Source organism: Macaca nemestrina, chromosome 3 (genome assembly GCF_043159975.1).
Source record: "Macaca nemestrina isolate mMacNem1 chromosome 3, mMacNem.hap1, whole genome shotgun sequence".
Classification (NCBI taxonomy): domain Eukaryota; kingdom Metazoa; phylum Chordata; class Mammalia; order Primates; family Cercopithecidae; genus Macaca; species Macaca nemestrina.
The window spans coordinates 30,508,434-30,528,249 of record NC_092127.1 but is presented as its reverse complement, the minus strand read 5'-3'; the positions used below and the strand labels follow the sequence as shown (position 1 = coordinate 30,528,249).

At 36.8% G+C, this 19,816-nt stretch overlaps 1 protein-coding gene across 8 annotated transcripts in view; it reads left to right on the top strand.

Annotated features, from left to right (window-relative positions):
• LOC105488645 (Rap guanine nucleotide exchange factor 2) overlaps positions 1 to 19,816 on the top strand; it is a 259,652-nt gene that overhangs the window by 75,574 nt on the left and 164,262 nt on the right. For 6 of the 8 annotated variants that reach the window (XM_011752894.3, XM_011752890.3, XM_011752891.3 and 3 more), the window contains exons 2-3: positions 9,767 to 9,837; positions 16,319 to 16,375. In XM_011752894.3, the coding sequence (XP_011751196.2) occupies positions 9,767 to 9,837; positions 16,319 to 16,375 (128 nt within the window). Of the gene's footprint in view, positions 1 to 9,763; positions 9,838 to 13,091; positions 13,198 to 13,234; positions 14,538 to 16,318; positions 16,376 to 19,816 lie in introns of those variants that run through there. The other 2 variants (XM_011752895.2, XM_011752896.3) reach the window with 2 other exon arrangements.

Sequence of the window (19,816 nt, the reverse complement as noted above, 5' to 3'; positions counted from 1 at the left end):
TCAGGAATGCTTTAAACCCCTATCTCTGTGTAGAATCGCTTGTGAGACCAGCGACTGCTTTTGGGTTCCAGGAAGGACGGTTGGTCCGGTCTGCCACCTTGTGGTTATTTACAGAATTGTTTCAGCCTGTATAGGTATGAGTTTTCTGAAACTGTAACACCCAGATTGAAAACACATTTCCTCCATTTCTTTCTCTCCCTGTTCTCAGGGAGTGCTTAAGGTCATGCATACCACCACCGCTGCAGGAATGTTGCCCTTTTCTTTCTTTGCATCTAGCAACATCCACCGTCCATTGCTAGATGCAGAGCTGAGAAAGAGATGTAAGAGAAGATGAGTAAAGTCTTTGTTCAAGGTGCCTCTCTCATCGAGGACATAAAATACAAACCTATTAAAGTGACCACATAGAGCACGTGTGAAGGGCCTAATGTGAATGGTCAAGGTGGTAAGAACTTTAGAAGCTCAGAAAGGAAGTGTTCACTGCCAGTTTTAAATGGGGTCTTGGAGCAGAGGGAGGACAGGAGAGTGTTTGGAGGGACTTTGTGTTAGGCTGGACCCGAAGACTGCTGGTCATCATGTGGAAAGGGTGCAAGAGGTTGTTGGTGTTTGGGTTTCATTCCAGTGTGGGGAGCCTTGGAACGAGGTGGTTTGAACATCGTGTGCTTGAAACAGTGTTAACAGATATGTGCTCCGGAGGTAACAGGCACCCTCTGCCCCCACCTCAAACGAAGACAGCATTAACCTTGTTTGGGAAATTTGTGGGTAAAGTTATTAGTCCCTCTCCTGCATGAACTTTAATGTAGTTTGTGAACCTGGCAGAAATACATGCTATACAGTGTTGTACAGCACAAGGTACTCTGGGGTACATTTTGGGAAATACTGCCAAAAAATGTTAAAAAGGATTAACCTGACAATATGCTACTGATGTGTTATGTTGAATTACTTCAATATAACAGGTTTTATTCAAATGATACTTCAGTTGTGTGGATATATTTTAGAAGAAAATATATACAACATTTTAATTTGTTTTCTAATACCATCCACAGTTGAAAAAATATCCAAGCATCGTGCTAAATTAAATTAGATCTTCAAAGACAGTTTCAGTAACTCCAGTGTGACCTGAAACTTGTGGGAAACCTCTTATAATTTGTGTAAAGTGTAAATATTGAAGTGTAAATATTGTAAGGAATGTTTTTAAGTCTGTAGGTCCAAATGTTAATGGAATGCATGCAGAATTTTTTTTTAACAACTTCATTTTAAGTGTTATAAAACAGTCTTGAGCTATGGAAGGTAAACCTATGTTAGAGAGGAAAATACTTTGTTGTCCAGCTCTGCCAGTCTTGAATATGTTCCTAGCCAATCTTTCTTGGAGGAAAAATTAAGTGACTGTTTTCAAATTGGAAAATTTCCCCATTCTCCTCTTTCTCGGTCTTAAGGATATGAGATTTCATACCAATGTCATTTGGAAAGTATATTTATAACAGATGTGATAAAATATATGTCAGGTACACTTCTCTTTAAACCTAATCTAAAAAATCTAGATTTATAAAAGACACAATTTAGGGGCCCTTTATAAGTATTATAAGAATTCATTTGACTTTTTTTTTTTGGCATACAGACACATCATAAAAGGATACGTTAATTTGTAAAAATTCTGATATACATAGTAAGTGTCTCAGGAATATTTTAAATTTTATATTCTTAGGATTACTTGTGCTTGCATTCAGATCTCATTGGCAGTAAACTCAATCACCTTTTTTTCCAGGATCTGATTGTGCCATGAAACTATCAGTACTGAAACTATGTGTAATTTCAGCCACACAGCCTAGTTGCATTGATATTATTCACCTTGTTTTGCAAATATGGTCTCACTAACAAACCCAGGGTCACACACCTAGGGAATGGTGGGGATCAGGATTTGAACTCTGCCCCATCTGACTCCAAAGCTTGTATTCCTTTTATTCCATCTCTCTCCTTCTTAGGCTAGCTCTTTTGTATGTTTTAGTGTAGAAGTATTTGAGATCTCCTAAATAAAACACTGCAACTTAACCATACCATACCCACTTAACCATACAGTATCAATAAACATAATGAAACTTGCAGAACTTCCCCTTTTCTGCCCCTCCCCCATTTGGGTAGAGACGTGAATTTGAGCATTGGATAATCTAGCTTTTAACCCCCTTATTAATCATGTTCAAGATGTAGCTGTCTAATTCATTGCTAGTGATCTTTTGCCCAAAAGGATAAATTTCATTTTATCTTTCCAAGTTCCTCTCTCTGATAGATCCACAAGGAAGAATATGTTGGCGTCAGGACAGTGCTTATCCAGTGACTAGTGTTGCTTTAAGCAAGATGCTCCTCTCTCTTCCTCCTTACGTTTAAGTCCACGGACATTTGCCACTTAGGCCTCAGCCTCCACAGGCCTGCTAATTATGACACAGTCTTGGCCTCGGTTTCCTTGACCATTAAGATAGACTTTTTAAAGGGATCAATCCAGTTCCAAATACAGTTAAATATGTAGCTTCATATATGAAACAAAACCCCTTTTAAAGGAGAAAGATACGCCTTTTTTCTCATGGTGCAGTGTAACATAATCCCCCCACCCCATTATTTTTTGTTGTGTCCAAGCAGCAAAGAGTCTATACAGGATAGGAGGGATCGCACCAGCATATGGTATGGGCAGTCAGTTGGAAGAGGAGGTGGAGAAATAGTGATCTGCTCTCAGTTCTCCAAAGATCATATTAAGACATACTGTAGATTGTTAGCGAGATCTTAATGCTGCAAACAAATGAAATTAAAAGCTAGTTGTAAGTGAATTGTAAGTTTGCTATGAAGCCAGTTATGTATTCTGAATGAGTCTCTTAGGAGAAATTTGAGAGCCCAGAATGTGCGGTACTCTCCCTCTGACTTCTTTCCCATTAGCAAGTATTACGTCTTTTTTTTTCTTTTTGAGACGCAGCCTTGCTCTGTCACCCAGGCTTGAGTGCAGCGGTGTGATTTTGGCTCACTGCAACCTCCACCTCCCGGGTTCAAGCAATTCTCCTGCCTCAGCCCCCCAAGTAGCTGGGCTTACAGGTGCACACTACCACGCCTGGCTAGTTTTTGTATTTTTAGTAGAGACAGGGATTTCTCCATGTTAGCCAGGCTGGTCTTGGGCTCCTGACCTCTGGCAATTCACCCGCCTCTGCTTCTCAAAGTGCAGGGATTACATGTATGAGCCACCACGCCTGACCTAGCATGTATTATGTTAACAGACTTTGAGCAAGAGGATTGACTTTGGATAGGTTGTGAACAATCACTCTCCTAAAGTACTTAAAGGATGCTTTTGGGTTTTGAATCTGGTTTACATTTGGGACAAAAAACGGGAGTCTGTTTTTCATGGGAAAGCTTTATTCCAATTGGTCTATCAATATCTTTGTCCACTGTGCTACCATGGTTTTATAACTTGAGTCTACTTTCAAGTAGCATCTATTTTTGAAAAAAGGATGTCCTTCCTAGGGTAAAACGAAAGGCTTATTGTTCTAAAAAATGCTGCTTCCTGGTTAGAGCAACATGTTCCTGTTTGTGCTCAATGACTAGAGAATTTTGGGGAAAAATAGCTTACTTTTTTTTTTTTAAGAGTCCTTTAAAATAGTAGTAGTCATGTGAATTTCATTTGTCTTAGGAAGTGCATTTGGGAAGGTTAGAAATTGTTCAGTTTGTGTGTCATAGTTTTTTGACCAAAATGGACATTGAGACACTCTAGGTAATTTAACTCTTCAGCATTTTTTTTTTTTTCTGTAGTTGTTGGTTGAAATGTCCTTCTATGAATGTTTCTTGTTTGCATAGAGAAAAGAAGATTCTAAAAGTGTAACTCCCTGAAGGCCATACATTTCTTTGTGCATCTTAATAAGAGAAAAGTCTTGCTCTGTGATGTGCAGCCATTGGTTTTCACTGATGGTTGCACATTTCAGGTTGGTTTGAGGAGCGGGACTTCTCAGCACCCCATTCTTACTTGCCTTTTTGTTTTTTTGCTGGTAGAAGCAATTCCATGCCAACTAATTATTTTACTAAAAGCCCACAACTTAGGGGAAATAAAGGTTGAAACTTCTGTGGGAGAAGTGAAGGAGGAGAAATAGGAGTCACCACTCGGGCAGGAAAGGAGTGGGGGTAGCTCCTGGGCAGGGCAGAGCTGGATTGTTTTGCAGTGACCTTTCATGCCCCAAATCTCCTCCCTTACACTCCTGGTAGATTTCATTTCTCTTGGTTGTGCTGCCTGAAATCTCATACCACTTGGAGATTTGTTTGGTGGACTATGGAAGTACAAATGCCGACAGACAGTTCTTGTACAAGTTTTAAGGGTTCCTACTGATTGTGTTCAGATTGCCTGCCTTTAATTCTTAGACCAGGGCATAGTGAGCCGATATGGGGCTTGGGTAATGTGAGGTCTCTTGACACCTGGTGAGAAGGTAGAAAAAGTTGATAGGAAGATTAGAAATGAAAGGCAATGTGTGCCTATTTCAAGACATTGCTTAGTCCCGCTTGCTTTTAGGAAAGGACAAGAAAACTTGTTTTCCTTTTTGCTTTTTGTTGTTTATGCGATCTATGGTAACTAATATTTGGCTGCTGACCTCCTGATTTAAGAAAAGCTTAAACACAGATTCCTCCTTCCTTCGGTTTGCATGCCTTTTGCTTATCTCTAGTGAACTTTCTTTCATTTTTCAGGGTCTGAGAGCAGAGATTTCTTGATATCTTTGCCATAATTTCTCTGTTTTTTCCTACATGCCAAAATCCATGTTGGTCAAATTCATATTACGTAGTGAAACATTACTTATGGGTTGCCTGCCACTCCTGTTAATATAACTAAGAAGTCTCAAGTTTACATGGAGTCTATCTGTAAAGCCCTCTAATTGCGTCTATAATGGTGGAATCATGTAGTCTTTTCCCCCAGTTTATAGGCTCCTTGTGGCACAGACCATTTAAAACAAGTTTAAAACAAGTTTCTTGTGGGATGATGTACTGTAAGACCAATAGAAGAAACTCTGAATGTAATTGAATTCATTTAAGAAGTTTATAGTCTGGTTTGATATATAAAATACAAAACGAAGCAGTTACTACACGGGGTTTTCTGGTTGTATATTGCTTGAATAGTGACACATTTGAAAGTACCCCCTAAAAATCATGATTATATGAGATATGAATGTTTTATTTATGCAGGTACATATAGGCAGAAAAACTGCTTTTTAAGTCTGTTCATGCAGTAAGGTGTAATGTCTGTCTCCCAGGTTTATGATACAGGCTCAGGAACGACTTCCTGATTCGTTCATTTATGTCAGTGAATTATAGGTGATAATATTCCATTCTTTACATTTTTATTAACTAATCAACAATCTTATTTAATTTGTATGCTATAATTAAGATAAAGAAATAATGGTTATTCAAAGTATACATTCATACTCAAAATTGTTAAATCCATGTATATCACACTAACATAATATGTATGACATAGTTTGTATAAGAGCATGGCCCTTATACAACTATGAAACTCCATAATGTTGAAAAGCAACAGATTAATAAAGTGCTACTTGATCAGTGAGCTAGCTTTTTATCTTTGATTTTTCTTGGGTTAGTTGAAGTAGAAACTTGATTATTTCAAGGTCTTTTGTTCTATTTTAAGGCCTTAAGGCTGTTCTTTGATTCTGTCTTGAGGCTTCCAAATTCTTGCTTCTACTGTGTTTCTTAGACTTCGCCGTCCTTTCCAGAAATAACTTTTAAAAATTTTATTTCTTTCTAATACTTTTCCAAATACACGTTTTTAGTCAGTGTGAATTTGTTTATTCTTGATAGTTAAATGAATGCAAATAGTCTTTTTGCTTAGATAAAATCAGTTTTAGGCCTTGGGCAGATTGTAACAGGTTGACAGGTAATTTAGTGAAAACAATGTAAGACTTTAATATAAGAGTCAGAATATAAGCTCCTCAGAAATGGGAAGACAGTCTTTTTTTTCTTGAGATGGAGTCTCGCTCTGTTGCCAGGCTGGAGTGCAATGGCACAATCTCGGCCTACTGCAGTCTCCGCCTCCCGGGTTCAAGCGATTCCCCTGCCTCAGCCTCCTGAGTAGCTGGGAACTACAGGCGTGCATCACCACGCCTGGCTAATTTTTTGTAGTTTTAGTAGAGACGGGATTTCACCGTGTTGGCCAGAATGGTCTTGAACTCCTGACCTCAGGTCATCCACCCGCCTTGGCTTCCCAAAGTGGTGGGATTACAGGTGTGAGCCACCATGCCCGGCCAGGAAGACAGTCATTCTGTACTATTTGACGACTTCAAGTAACATACAAATTCATAATATTTAAACTAGAATGGTGAACTTTAGGATTATCCAGAAAAGTAACATACAAATTCATAATATTTAAACTAGAATGGTGAACTTTAGGATTATCCAGAAGGATCTTTTATTACAAATGTTTCATTAGGACATTTTTATTGGCTTTCCTTGAATGCAAATAGAACATTATGATTGGAGCCTGATTGCTTTTCTAAAGAAGGGGTTTATTAGATTTAGGAATGTACACTTCGTGAACTGGATAGAGGAAACAATTTTGTTTTAGTTTTCTTATTGGCATTGAACTTATGGGACCTATTTTTACATTTCAGTCTTTAAATAACTTTTAAAAGGCTTCTTGGAAATTATTTATCAGAGTATAGATGGATAAAATGAGAGGCCATCAGTTTATTTGAAAGTTGTCTATATGAGGGTGACATTTTAAGTTTCTAATATTGATAAATTTTAAATTGGAATGACTGTCTTAACATACCATAACATTGTTTTAAGGACTAAAATAGTCTAAAACATTTTAGACTGAAAAGCTTGCTAGTATTTTCTTTTCTTGTTTTTTTTTTTTTTTTTTTTTTTTTTTTTTTTGAGACAGGGTCTCACTCTGTTGCCAAGGCAGGAGTGCAGTGGTGCATTCTCGCTCACTGCAACCTCCTTCTCCTGAGTTCAAGTGATTCTTCTGCTTTAGCCTCCCGAGTAGCTGGGATTACAGGCATATGCCACCATACCCAGCAAATTTTTGTATTTTCAGTAGAGATGGGGTTTCACCATGTTAGCCAGGCTGGTCTTGAACTCCTAACCTTAAATGGTCTGTGTACCTCGGCTTCCCAAAATACTGGGATTACAGGCGTGAGCCACCATGCCCGGCCTTAGTACTTTCTTTAAAAGGTTTCTAATTCCTTATCTAGTTATTCTGTGAATTATTGTCATCTACGTCCTTATATAAGATTCAGTTTCTCACACGGTTCTAATTGTTCCTAAGTGTTCTCAGCCTACAAAAAGTTTTTTTTCTTAATTAAAAGGATTAAAATTTAACCAAGAGAGTATGGTCTGTATACTGAAAAGTACAAAAACAATGTTAAAAGAAATCACAGAAAACCTAAATAAATGTATAGACATCACACGTTATAGATCAGGAGACTTGAATTTTTAAGATGGCAATACTACTCAAATTGGTCTGCAGATTCAATGCAACCCTACTAAAATCCCAGCTGGCTTATTTGCATATACTGACAAACTAATCAAAAAAATTAGGATTGAAAATGCAAGGCACCTAAAAGAGCCAGTAAAACCTGTTGTTGAAAGGGTAGAACAAGGCTGGAACACTGAAAATTCGCAATTTCAAAACTTAACTACCAAAGCTGCCTACTCCAAACAGCATGGTAGAGGCACAAGGATAGACAAACCAGTGGAGTAGAATTGAGAGTCCAGAAATTAAACCCTTTTATTTATGGTCAATTGATTTTTCAATAAGCATACCATTACAGTTCAATGTGGTAAAGAATAGTCTTTTCAACAGAGGGTTCCAGGACAACTGATACGCACATGTGAAAATAATGTTGGACCACTACTTCACAGTGTATACAAAAATTAAAATAGATCATAGGCCTAAATGTAAGAGCTAAAACCATACAACTTTTAGAAGAAAATATAGGAGTAAATCATTGGGATCTTGGATTAGGTAATGGTTTCTTAAATATTACTCTAATAGCTCATGCAACAAAAGAAAATAAATTGAACTTCAAAATTAAAATTGTGTGCTTCAAAGGACACCATCAAGAAAGTAAAAAAGATGGTCCATGGAATGGGAGAACATATTTACAAATTATACATTTGAATAAGGACCTTCTATCCAGAGTGTATAAAGGACTCTTACAATTTAATGATAAAAAGGCAGATAAACCAATTAAAATATGAACAAAGAATTTGAATAGACACTTATCCAAGAATTTATATAAATGGACAAAAAAGCACATTAAAAGATGCTCAACATCCTTAATCATTGGGGAAATGCAAATCAATACTATTACACACTTAGTAAGATGATTAAAATAAAAAGAGGGACAATAACAAGTGTTGGTAAGGATGTAGAGAGCTTGGAATCCTCATACATTGCCTGTGGGATTATAAAATGGTTACAGTGACATAGGAAAGCAGCTTGACGGGTCCTTAAAGAGTCAAACACAGAGTTATAATGTGAATCAGCAGTTTCACTCATAGGTGAAACTATGAGCCAAAAAGAGGGAAGATCGTAAATGTCCATCAATTGATAAATGGGCAAACAAAGTGTAGTATGTATCTACAATGAAAGAATATTTGGCAATAAAAAGAAAAGTACTGATACATGCTAAAACATGGATGAACCTTGAAAACATTGTGCTAAGTCAAAGAAGCTGTCCCCAAAGATCATATATTCCACTCTGGGATTTCATTTACATGAAATGTCTGGAATAGGCAAACCCATAGAAACAGAAAGTAGTTTAGTGGTTGTCAGGAGCTTGGAGTAAGGGGGATGGAGAATGACTGCTAATGAGTATGGAGTTGTTTTTTTGGGATGGTGAAAATGTTCTAAAATTAGTGATGATGGATTGTACAACGAAACCACTGAATTGTTCACTTTAAAAGGATACGTTTTATAGTATGTGAATTATTATTAGTAAATAAAGCTGTTAACACTTTGAAAAGGAGAGGATTATTTTACAAATTTCTTAGATTTGTTGTAGATTTTGTCTAAGATTTCGGAAAGGAGTAAATATCCCTCATATTCTTGATGGCAGAAACTGTGTGTAATCCTAGACTCCTAGATATTATTAGAGTCTTAAAATACTAAATCCTTTCTGGCTTGTCACATATGAATATAAACAGGACTTTGAATTTTTACCTCTTCTGAACTTTCATAAATAAATTTGAGTCATTTTTTCTTCCTGTTTACTGCAGTGTGATCTGGAAAAACAAGGCATGTTTTCTTTTGTAAAAGAAAATATTTAAACTTAAATATCTCTATAAGATGTAATTTTGGTAAGAATTGAAAAAAGTTGAATTTATATCAATTTTTAAGTGTAACCAGGCAATAACAAGCATTCATTTTATATTAACTAAGAAAATAATTTGATTTAACTATGGTATTGACAAATGTACTTTGAAATTAAAACTTTGTAGTTGCTATTTTGATGTAAAAGAAACAGGTGATAAAGAACGATTTATGAGGAATTTATTTTTATAAGTTTGTCATATTATTTTCTATTTTAGTAGGTTTTATGCATATCCCGGAAGCAGTTGTAATGGACATTTGTACAATTAAGCTTTTAATAATGTTTATTTTTAATGTCTTAAGAAAACATGTATTTTTTAAAAAGCTATCCATAGTTTAATTCAGTTTGTAGATATAGTGACTTATTTTAGAAACCCCCTTTCCTGACAAGTCTAATAATTTCTATCCTTTTCTTTGACACAGGATCTGGAAATAGTATATTCCTATTTACATGGTATGGAAGCCTTGTCAAACTTGAGGGAGCATCAACTTAGGTATGTCATTTTAATATTAAGTTAATCATAGAATGCTAAAAATTTGAAGCATGTAACAATTGAACATTTTAATTTTTTACTTTTATTATTCTTGACACAATAATTGTATATATTTATGGGCTACATTGATATTTTCATATATCTATACAATGTGTTGTGATCAAATGAGGATTATTAGCATGTCCATCACTTCAAACATTTATCATTTCTTTGTGTTAGAGCATTTGAAATCCACTCTTTGAGCTATTTGAAAATTCACCACAAATTGTTGTTAATGATAGTTACCCTATAGTGCTATAGAACACTGGGACTTATTTCTCCTACCTAGAATGCTAGAATTTTATAGATTACTTACTGTAGTCAACAAGTAGGGTTAAAGAAATCTTATTCGTGAAAACTCTGTTTCATCTAGCTTCTATACTAAGGAGCTTAAACTTACACTAATAATATATACTTAAACAGTATGTACAGTCAAACTTATACAGCTTAAATTTTACTTTTACAAAGTTGAATTCAATTGTATCCAATAAAAGAATAATATTTTGACATTTCTGTCATAGTAATATTTTTCCATTTCCACCCCAGTGTTTGTCTCTGTCTCTCTCTTTCTCTCTTCTTCCTCCTCCCCCTCTTTTCTGTCTTTCTCTCTCCCCATCCCCCTCCATTTCCCTCCCTTCCTCTTTCACCTCTCACCAAATGTAGTAAATGCCACTTGGTGAAAATATCGATAGGGGCAACATTTGCCATCTTGGCAAATTAAAAACCTACTACTTAGCATTCAGATTTATTAGAAACCAGAACCTTTTAAATTAATCATTTAAAGAATGATTAGGTCCATTATTTTAGTATGTTCTGGATCTTTGAATATTTTATTGCATTAAGTAGACTGCCTTTCAGAGAAGCACAGTTTATACCATATTTGTTTTTATGAGATCTGCCCATATAGAAATCTCATTACTTCTGTTGTACAGTAATACAGCAGTTGTATTTATGTTTATCTGGGCTTCATATTAAAGAACAAAAATGATGTTACCTTAAGTGGGGTATAAAATAAAGGACCTTAGGAAGATGGATAATATATAAACACCAACTAGGACATAATGGGAAAGTCTTGTTTCTTCCAGGTCTAGCTATTTCTGATGCCAGCAGGTTTTAATTATGAAAGGAATGCTTTTTCCATGTATTTCCCCTTTACTCTTTCAACACTAATTAATTTGTGAGCGTGTCAACTCCATATTTAGTTGTTAATTGAAAAGAATATCAAGAGGATTGAGTACTTCTAAAATTAAATTTTTAATGAAAATCATTTAAATTAAAGTAGATTGTAGATTAAGTGTTTAAAAATTAAGTCAAGTTTTATTAGGAAGGGCAAAACCACTGGGATTTTAGAAGATGGCTCAAATTAGAACAAGAATAATTTTTAACGTGTGTAACTTACATTTTATGTTTTGTGATGACAACTTTGCTAAGAAAAAATTGCAGTAACAATTGTTTATTTAATTGCATGTCATTAATTCTTAAATGCAAATGCAGCTAATTAATATGTAAACACAAATGTCACATTCCCACTGTGCACATAAAACCACACACACCTAATATTTAGATATATTGATTATTATAATGTATTTTATAGTATGTGTGATTATAAAATGATTTAGATAATAGGAATTCTGTGCAATTAGAAAAAGGATTTTTTATACCTAGAGAAATTTTCTGGATGACAAATGTATAAATAGGCTGGGCGTGGTGGCTCATGCCTGTAGTCCCAGCTCTTTGGGTGGCCAAGTTGGGTGGATCACTTGAGGTCAGGAGTTCAAGACTAGCCTGGCCAATATGGTGAAACCCCATCTCTACTAAAAATACAAAAATTAGCGGGGTGTGTTGGCAAATGCTTACAATCCCAGCTACTCTGGAAGCTGAGGCAGGAGAGTCGCTTGAACCTGGGAGGTGGAGGTTGCAGTGAGCAGAGATCGCACTACCGCACTCCAGCCTGGGCAGCAGAGTGAGACTCCATCTCAAAAAAAATAAAATAAAATAAAAAAAGAAAAAAAAAAGTATAAAAATACTAATGAAGTTCCATACACCCAGTTTCCAGCCAGTTTCAGACCTGTCAACTTTCTGCAGCGGCAGAAGTAATTTTTGGTTATAAATAATAAGTTCAAGGGTATAGTTGAGTCTATTTACACCTTACAATGTCTATTTTGGAGCCTACACAGATGTGTTTGTTGGCATGAACCTACAGGGTGGGCCTGTAAGATGTTTATCTTAGGCTTGTGTTGAAGTCACATTAATGGAAAACATCAGCTTAAACTAATTTAAGCTCTGTTTTAGAACGAGATCAGGATACCACATACATAATAACAAAAATAGAGGTACAGATAAACCCAACAACTTAGATAAACTGCTTTATAATACTACAATTTCTGGGAAGAACATGTCTCCTTTAGGTAAATTATTTTCCTTTAATTTTATACTCTGGGATTAATAGAGAGCAGTCAGTTAAGACTTCCACATGATACAGTTTTCCAGTTTTAGAAAAAAAGTGCTCATAATCAAGATTTTCAGTCTGTTAAGTATTGGGCAGTAGAGCAGCAACATTTGTGTTCTCTTGTGGGGGAGTGGAAGTGGCTTTTATTTATTTGAAAGCTTCAGCTCCCTGCATTGTTACAGAGCAGTTAAAATAGACGTTACTGCGTTGCTGTAAGATCACACACTTTGTGCAATGTAAAAGTTTTTCAGAGCTTTGCTAAAAACTGTGTTTCTTCAACATCATTTTAACTGTTTTTCTAGTGTTTTATCCCTTTAGTTTATATAGACAAGAAGCAGCATATTTGCCAGTGGGGAAAAGAATGCTGTAATTGGGAGCAGAGACCAAAAATCTGTTTAAAAAAAATAGAGTAATTGGGGCTACTTAGTTTTGGAAACAAGAGCCTGCTAAAATAGAATATATATTTTCTGCAGCATCATGGATGAGTGTAATTGTTACTATATAGGCACCGTTAGATCATTGAGTAGTAACTGAAGTATGGTTATTATACTCATTAGGAATTCAGGGAAGGTCAGTTTGCTTTTGCTAAAACATTGCCTAACAATGTTTAAAGACAAAAAGCATTTTGGTACTTGATTCCTTCGTTTATGACATGTTCATATAAGATATTTTATCATGACTTTCTGATAGCACTGTTTAAATTTATTTATTTTATAAACAATTATTGATTGATTGTATACTTACTATGTACTCGATATTGATGTAGGCTCTGGAGATACTGCAATGAAGTAAATCAAACCCCTGACATCACGGAACTGAGGTTCCCAGTGGAGCAGAAAAGATGGAGATATGGATCAATGTTACTTTATTTAGTATGTTGGACATGATAAGGATGGGTGCTGGGCTGCTGGCTTTGGAGTCAAAAGGAGGTGATATTAGAGTCGGGACAGCCTGTGAAGATTTCTTCATTGTAGAGGTGCCTCAGATGCTCTGTTGTGGGCACAGGCTTGGTGCAGGGGAAGGCAGGGGCCACGATATAGTACGGTACAGTAAGTAAGTAAAATATAGCATAGTATAGAAGTACAGCAAATAGCATAGGAGTTTGGATTTTCTTTGAGAGGTTGTGGAGATTAAGAGTAGAGCTGTGAGATCATCTGATTTAGTGTTTGGAAATATCTCTCTGGAAAGTTTGTGGGGAATGGACAATAGGTATGTAAAGGTAGAGGTAGAAGTCTGTACTTGTCAAGGTCTTGGTAAGGGATAATGGTGGGATAATGATAGCTCATGCTGGATTTAACAGGGGAGATGGTGAATTTGGTCAGTTGTGGAGGATGCATTTTGGAAACAGGTGATGGCAGAAAGATGTATGTGAAGAAAAGAGAGGAGTCAGGAATGATGACTCTAAGGTTGTTACTATATTAGTCTGTTCTCTGCTATAAGGCCATATCCGAGACTGGGTAATTTATAAAGGAAAGAAGTTTAACTGACTCACAGTTCCGCATGGCTGGGGAGGCCTCAGAAAATTTACAATCGTGGCAGAAGGGGAAGCAAACACATCTTTTTTCACAAGGTGGCAGGAGAGAGAAGAATGAGTGCCCAGCGAAGGGGGAAGCCCCTTATAAAACCATCGGATCTTTGAGAACTCACTAACACCAGAACAGGATTGGGGGGACCGCCCCCGTGATTCAGTTATCACCACTGATCCCTCCCATGATGGGGGGATTATGGGAACTGCAATTCAAGATGAGATTTGGGTGGAGATACCATGGCCAAACCATGTCAGGGTACTAACTCTGGGAAAGCAGATTTTGGGGGAGAAATTCATATTCTGTCTTGGACGTTGTAAGCATGAGGTGGCTGTTACATATTCAAGTGGCAACACTGAGTAGGCATTTAGATGGGTGGCTGTCGTGATGAGGGATTAGGTCTGGGGCATTGCTTTGGAAGTCATCAGTGTATAGATTAAAATCATGAACTGGGTGAGATTACGTGGGTGTAGAGAAGAGGACTAAGGACAGGACCCTGGAGATGACAACATTTAGAAGTCAGGTAGAGGATGAAGTTGGGTAGCATCCAAAAGAGACAATAAGAAAATGACTAGTAAGTTAAGCTGGAAAAGCAGAAGACCAAGGACAGGGAGCTGAAAGGAGATAATGCTGTAAGGAAAAAGGAGTAATCAAATACTGCGGAGTAGTGGAATTGCTCAGGACAGGTAGGATTCCGATAACAAGGTGTTTGCTGATAATTTTTAGAGCTTTTTCTTTGGAGTTTCGGGGACCAGATGATGGAGGAGTGAGGAAAATGGTGAGAAAATGGAGATAGAATATATAGACAACTCAGGCCGAGCGCAGTGGCTCACGCCTGTAATCCCAGCACTTTGGGAGGCCGAGGTGGGCGGATCACGAGGTCAAAAGATCCAGACCATACTGACCAACATGGGGAAACCCCGTCTCTACTAAAAATACGAAAATTAGCTGGGCGTGGTGGCACGCAGCGTTAGTCCCAGCTACTTGGGAGGCTGAGGCAGGAGAATCGCTTGAACCCAGGAGGCAGAGGTTGCAGTGAGCCAAGATTGCCCCACAGCACTCCAGCCTGGTGACGAGTGAGACTCCATCTCAAAAAAAAAAAAATATAGATAGATAGATAGATAGATAGATAGTAGCTGGAAGGAGATGTGAGGTCAAGAGAGGAGTTCCGCCCACACGATAGGTGATATATTGAGTTATGCTTACATATTAGTGGATGTGATTCAGTAGAGAGGAACATGGAGAAGGAGGTAAGCTTGCAGGAGCGCAGGGTCTTCCATGGAAGCAGGAACTAGATTTCGGGCGGAAGTAAAGAGGCCCAGGCAAGAATCCTTCTGTTCCAACAGGAAACAAGGCAGAGCCTATTGTCTAATTTAAGACCAGATATTTTTAGACTTAACGCTTTTGGCTATCATCTTTTCCTATGAAAAATTGTTATTCAACCCACTGAAGAGGAATGTATGCTTAATAAGATGTATTCAAGACTCACTGCTGCCTCCTGGAGTTAAGTGAGAATCAGCTGCATTGTTTCCAGGAGGGGATTGAAGTTAAAATTCAATCCTCTAAAGTACGGTGGTGGGAATGCGAAGAACAAGGGAAAAAAGTACCCAAGAGAGCTGTTTCTTTGATTTAGCAAACCGAGGAAAGAAAGATGGATGTGGGTTGATTCTAGGGTTTCACAGGTTGGAGAATAGTAGCCCGACTGACCAAAATGGAGATGCTGTTGAAATAAACACTTTTAATAGCCAGCGTTTTCTATTTCTAGTTCCTTCATAAGATGGAATAGTAATTCTCTGATTTGCATTTCTGTATTTTGGGAAAAATGTAATTCACTTAAAATAATAGGATGCTTCTTGAAGATGCTATTCTCAGGGTAATTTTGAATATTTAAAAATTATTCATGTTTTTCATAATTTTTATAGTTTAGTAATTTTTTCAAAAACTCTGGGATGAATCAGCTGAAGTAAGAAATCTTTAAAGTTCTAAAGCCTCCAGTTAGTGGTCATAAAAATATCAAGTTAATTAGAGCCTACTTTTATCTTAAATTCTATACTGTTGAGTAACATTCTTGTTGAGCCGTGAATGATGTTATCACTTTTAAAATCAATAAGTTTTCCTTTTAACTTTTAGGTTCCTTCTCATTTTTTATTTATCTTGGGGAACATTAATTTGTCCACATGCCATTTACAAAATATAAAATACACACAGTGTTCTCCCCCATAAAATAAACACAGTGAAGTTGACATCGTATTAGATATTATCTTTTCTAGCATATTTTTACCAGATTTAATGTAATGTAATTTTGTTAACCTAGGTATTAAAAATATTCATCTTGAGGCTAATAAATGATTGTGACTAACCATATAAAATAATCAACTTTCTAGACTATATGTCTCATTTAAGGATTTAAAATACCAGTCTGTTTTTTAGGACAGATGTTGAACTCATGTTTTTATCTCTTTTACAGGTTAATGTGTGAAACTGTGAGATATGAGAGACACGAAGCAAATGAAGTTTTATACTAGTAGGTGTTTCCTTTTTGTTTGTACGATGTGTCTAATCCAGTGACTAAATTTTCTTAAAGAATCAAAGGAGAATTAGTAACAGCTGGCTAAGTCAGCACTAACTTATTTTTCTTAGTTGAGAAATGGGAAACATTTTATCTGTTTCCTGTCATAAAATAAAAGTTTACAGTTCTTTCCTGATAAGTTCACATTTATGTCTATATTTGTATCTCTCACATGTGGGTCAAAGATACTATTTCATAGTGTAGAGTATTTTGACATTTTTATTATGAAATAATAAATAGTATACAGTTTTCCTAACGGAACAAAACATATATTCCCACAGGCACACCAGATGAAATGTGAAGATAGCATAAAGGCCGTATTTTAGTTTATACTTCTTTCAGAAACAGGAAAATAAGCTGCCCCCCTGTCTTTGGGTATAATTTCATCTTTAGATAATATTAATATTCCTTTCAAGATGTGCAGCATATTCCTTCAGAAAAGACAGCCTATTCTTAAAGAATATGTAGTAGATAAATATTCGCATATTAACATAAATTATGATTTAGTAGACGTTATTTTGTTTAAATTATGTTTGCCATGACTGTTGTTCTCATGACTGTTTTTCCAAGCATTTATTTAAAAATTAGTACCTTCTAGACTTATAGGGAATATTTATTGAAATAAATAAGTCACACTTCTGCCCTTAAGGAGTTCATTATCTGTTGAGAGAGGTAGAAATAGAATACAAGGAAAACAACAACAACAGAAACAAACAAAGCAAAGTAATTGTGAGAATGTAGCTATGTTCCAAGGGTGGAAGAAGTGCAAGGGGGAGTGCATGAAGGAAATGAGGAGAGCCTCAGCGAAGCGGTTGTGGAACCAGATCTCAAAGGTGTGTCCAGGAGGCTGCAGAGACTTCTTAGGCAGAAGGAACAGTATGTGCCAGGATGCAGAGAGGTGAAGGGGCCCGGCCTGATGTTTTGAACATCATGGCAAGTTTAGTGTGACTGGCCTGTGGCGTGGGTCGGGGTGGTAAGTCAAGAGAAGACGCAGTCTGCAGTCATACTTGGTGAAGAGCGTGTTGTTCAGAAAACAATCTGGATTCTTCAGGATACTTTTTTCCTTCCTAAATAACATGTTATGGAAAATTACAGACACAATATTTGACACAGGGGTATCACAGACCCACAAATACTCATTGTCCAACATGGCGAACCCATGGCCAATTGTGTTTCATTTCTGACTCTCCCCTCCCAGCTCCAACTGGATGATTTTGAAGTAAATTCCATAATTATTATGATATGTATCTCTAAAAGATAGTGACTTTAAAAAACCTTAAACACAAGATTATCAAGTCTTTAAAAATAACACTTTAATATCATGAAAATATTCAAAGTTTTTGTCTCAAATTTTTTTTTACAGCTTATTTGTTTGAATCTAAATCTAAAGTTTATTCATTGTGATTGTTGATTTTCTTTAAGCCTCTTTTAATAGTAGCTTGGAGGCTGATTTTCAGGCAGCAAAATGATGTGATCACATGTCTCCCAACCCTACCTGTCTACCTGTTCCCTCAAAGATAATACCTGTGGTTGTATGAAAATACGAAGGGTGAGTTAGATAGATTGAGTGTCTGGACAAAGAGGTCAGTAAGGAGACAGTTACAGCCATCTGAGGTGGTTAAGTACTTGAACTGAGGCAAAGACTGAGGGAATGGAGCAGTCAGGGATGATGGATTTTAGAAGATAATACAGGTAGATAGAATCTAGGATGATTCTGAGGTTGCAACATATGAAACTATGGCACCTAGGACCTGTTCAGCAGATAATAATAAATATCCATCTGGAACCTACACCAAATATAGAGTCATAGATAATCAAGACGTATTTGATAATGAGAAAATTAACAAGAGGCAAGTGCTCTTAACATAATTCTTCCAGAAGAAATGAAGATGTGAATAAAGTATTATTTTGGGAGCAATAAAAAGTTATCAGTGGAATGGGTATAAAATAACAGGGATAGAGATATTTGAATTCTATTATTGGCATTTATCAAAGCAGTCTAGTGGCAGTAAGCATCAGCTTTCTAATATTTTGTCTTCCTCTGAAACACAGTTTGGATAGTATCAATGATGATGAGGTGATAGCTGACATTTCACAAGCACTTCCTATGTCCTGTGTCCCCGATATGTGATTTATATGCATTCATTTACTTACTCTTCATGGGTATCCTGTGAGGTACTTGTTATCATTATCCCAGCTTTACACATGGACAAACTGAGGCTTTGAGACGATAAAGAACTTACGCGGGGCCGGGCGCGGTGGCTCAAGCCTGTAATCCCAGCACTTTGGGAGGCCGAGACGGGTGGATCACGAGGTCAGGAGATCGAGACCATCCTGGCTAACACGGTGAAACCCCGTCTCTACTAAAAAATACAAAAAACTAGCCGGGCGATGTGGCGGACGCCTGTAGTCCCAGCTACTCGGGAGGCTGAGGCAGGAGAATGGCGTAAACCCGGGAGGCGGAGCTTGCAGTGAGCTGAGATCCGGCCACTGCACTCCAGTCTGGGCGACAGAGCGAGACTCCGTCTCAAAAAAAAAAAAAAAAAAAAAAAAAGAACTTACGCAAGCTCCCACTGCCTAACGTGGGACAAAGATTTGAGCCCAGACATTGTGATTCTGCAGCCATAGCTCTTTTTCTGGCTTGTTTCATGCCTTGTCACCATAAAATAATGCTTATGTACATGGTGGGGTAAACACACACTCTCTCTGCCCCAACCTGTTCTCCTAAAGTGGCAACTGAAACCCACCAGCAGCTACGTTATGACTGCCTAACAATTATTATTGCTTACTTGTTTAAATCAAAGGTAGATTACAGTGTCTTCAAACCTACCTTTTTTTTCTTTTTTTTTTTTTTTTGAGTAGGTTTAGAGGTTTAGACAGTGCATGTGAGCTATGCTGATAATGCAAAGCCATATTTTAGGTAGCCTTAAATTTGAATGCATTCCACTTTGTAGAGTTGATTGTGGAACCTGCCCACATTTGACTAGTTAGAAGTAGGTGACAGTGTTAGTAAGTGGTGAAAAGTCTTTGGATATTCAACAAATCATGATTTCATAGGACCCAAAATTCAGAGACTAATTGTAGATTCACATAATCCGGTTTCTAGCGTTGGACCAATCTTGTGATGAAATGTAATTGAATTGTTTTCTTCCATGATCCTTAAACAGAGATGCTTCAGCTCTTACCAATTTGTGTTGAGTTCAGTTTTGAAAATTAAAAAATTATTGTATTTGTGTTATATATAAATCTGCGATAAACTTAATAATAGTACTCCTCTTTTTTGGACCTGTTGTTATTACGTTATGGGGAAATGACTTGTTTGTTCTTGTTCTTCCTTGAGCTTGAAGAACACAGTGTAGTCAGAAATATCAAAGGCTTTCAGGCTTTGGTTTTATG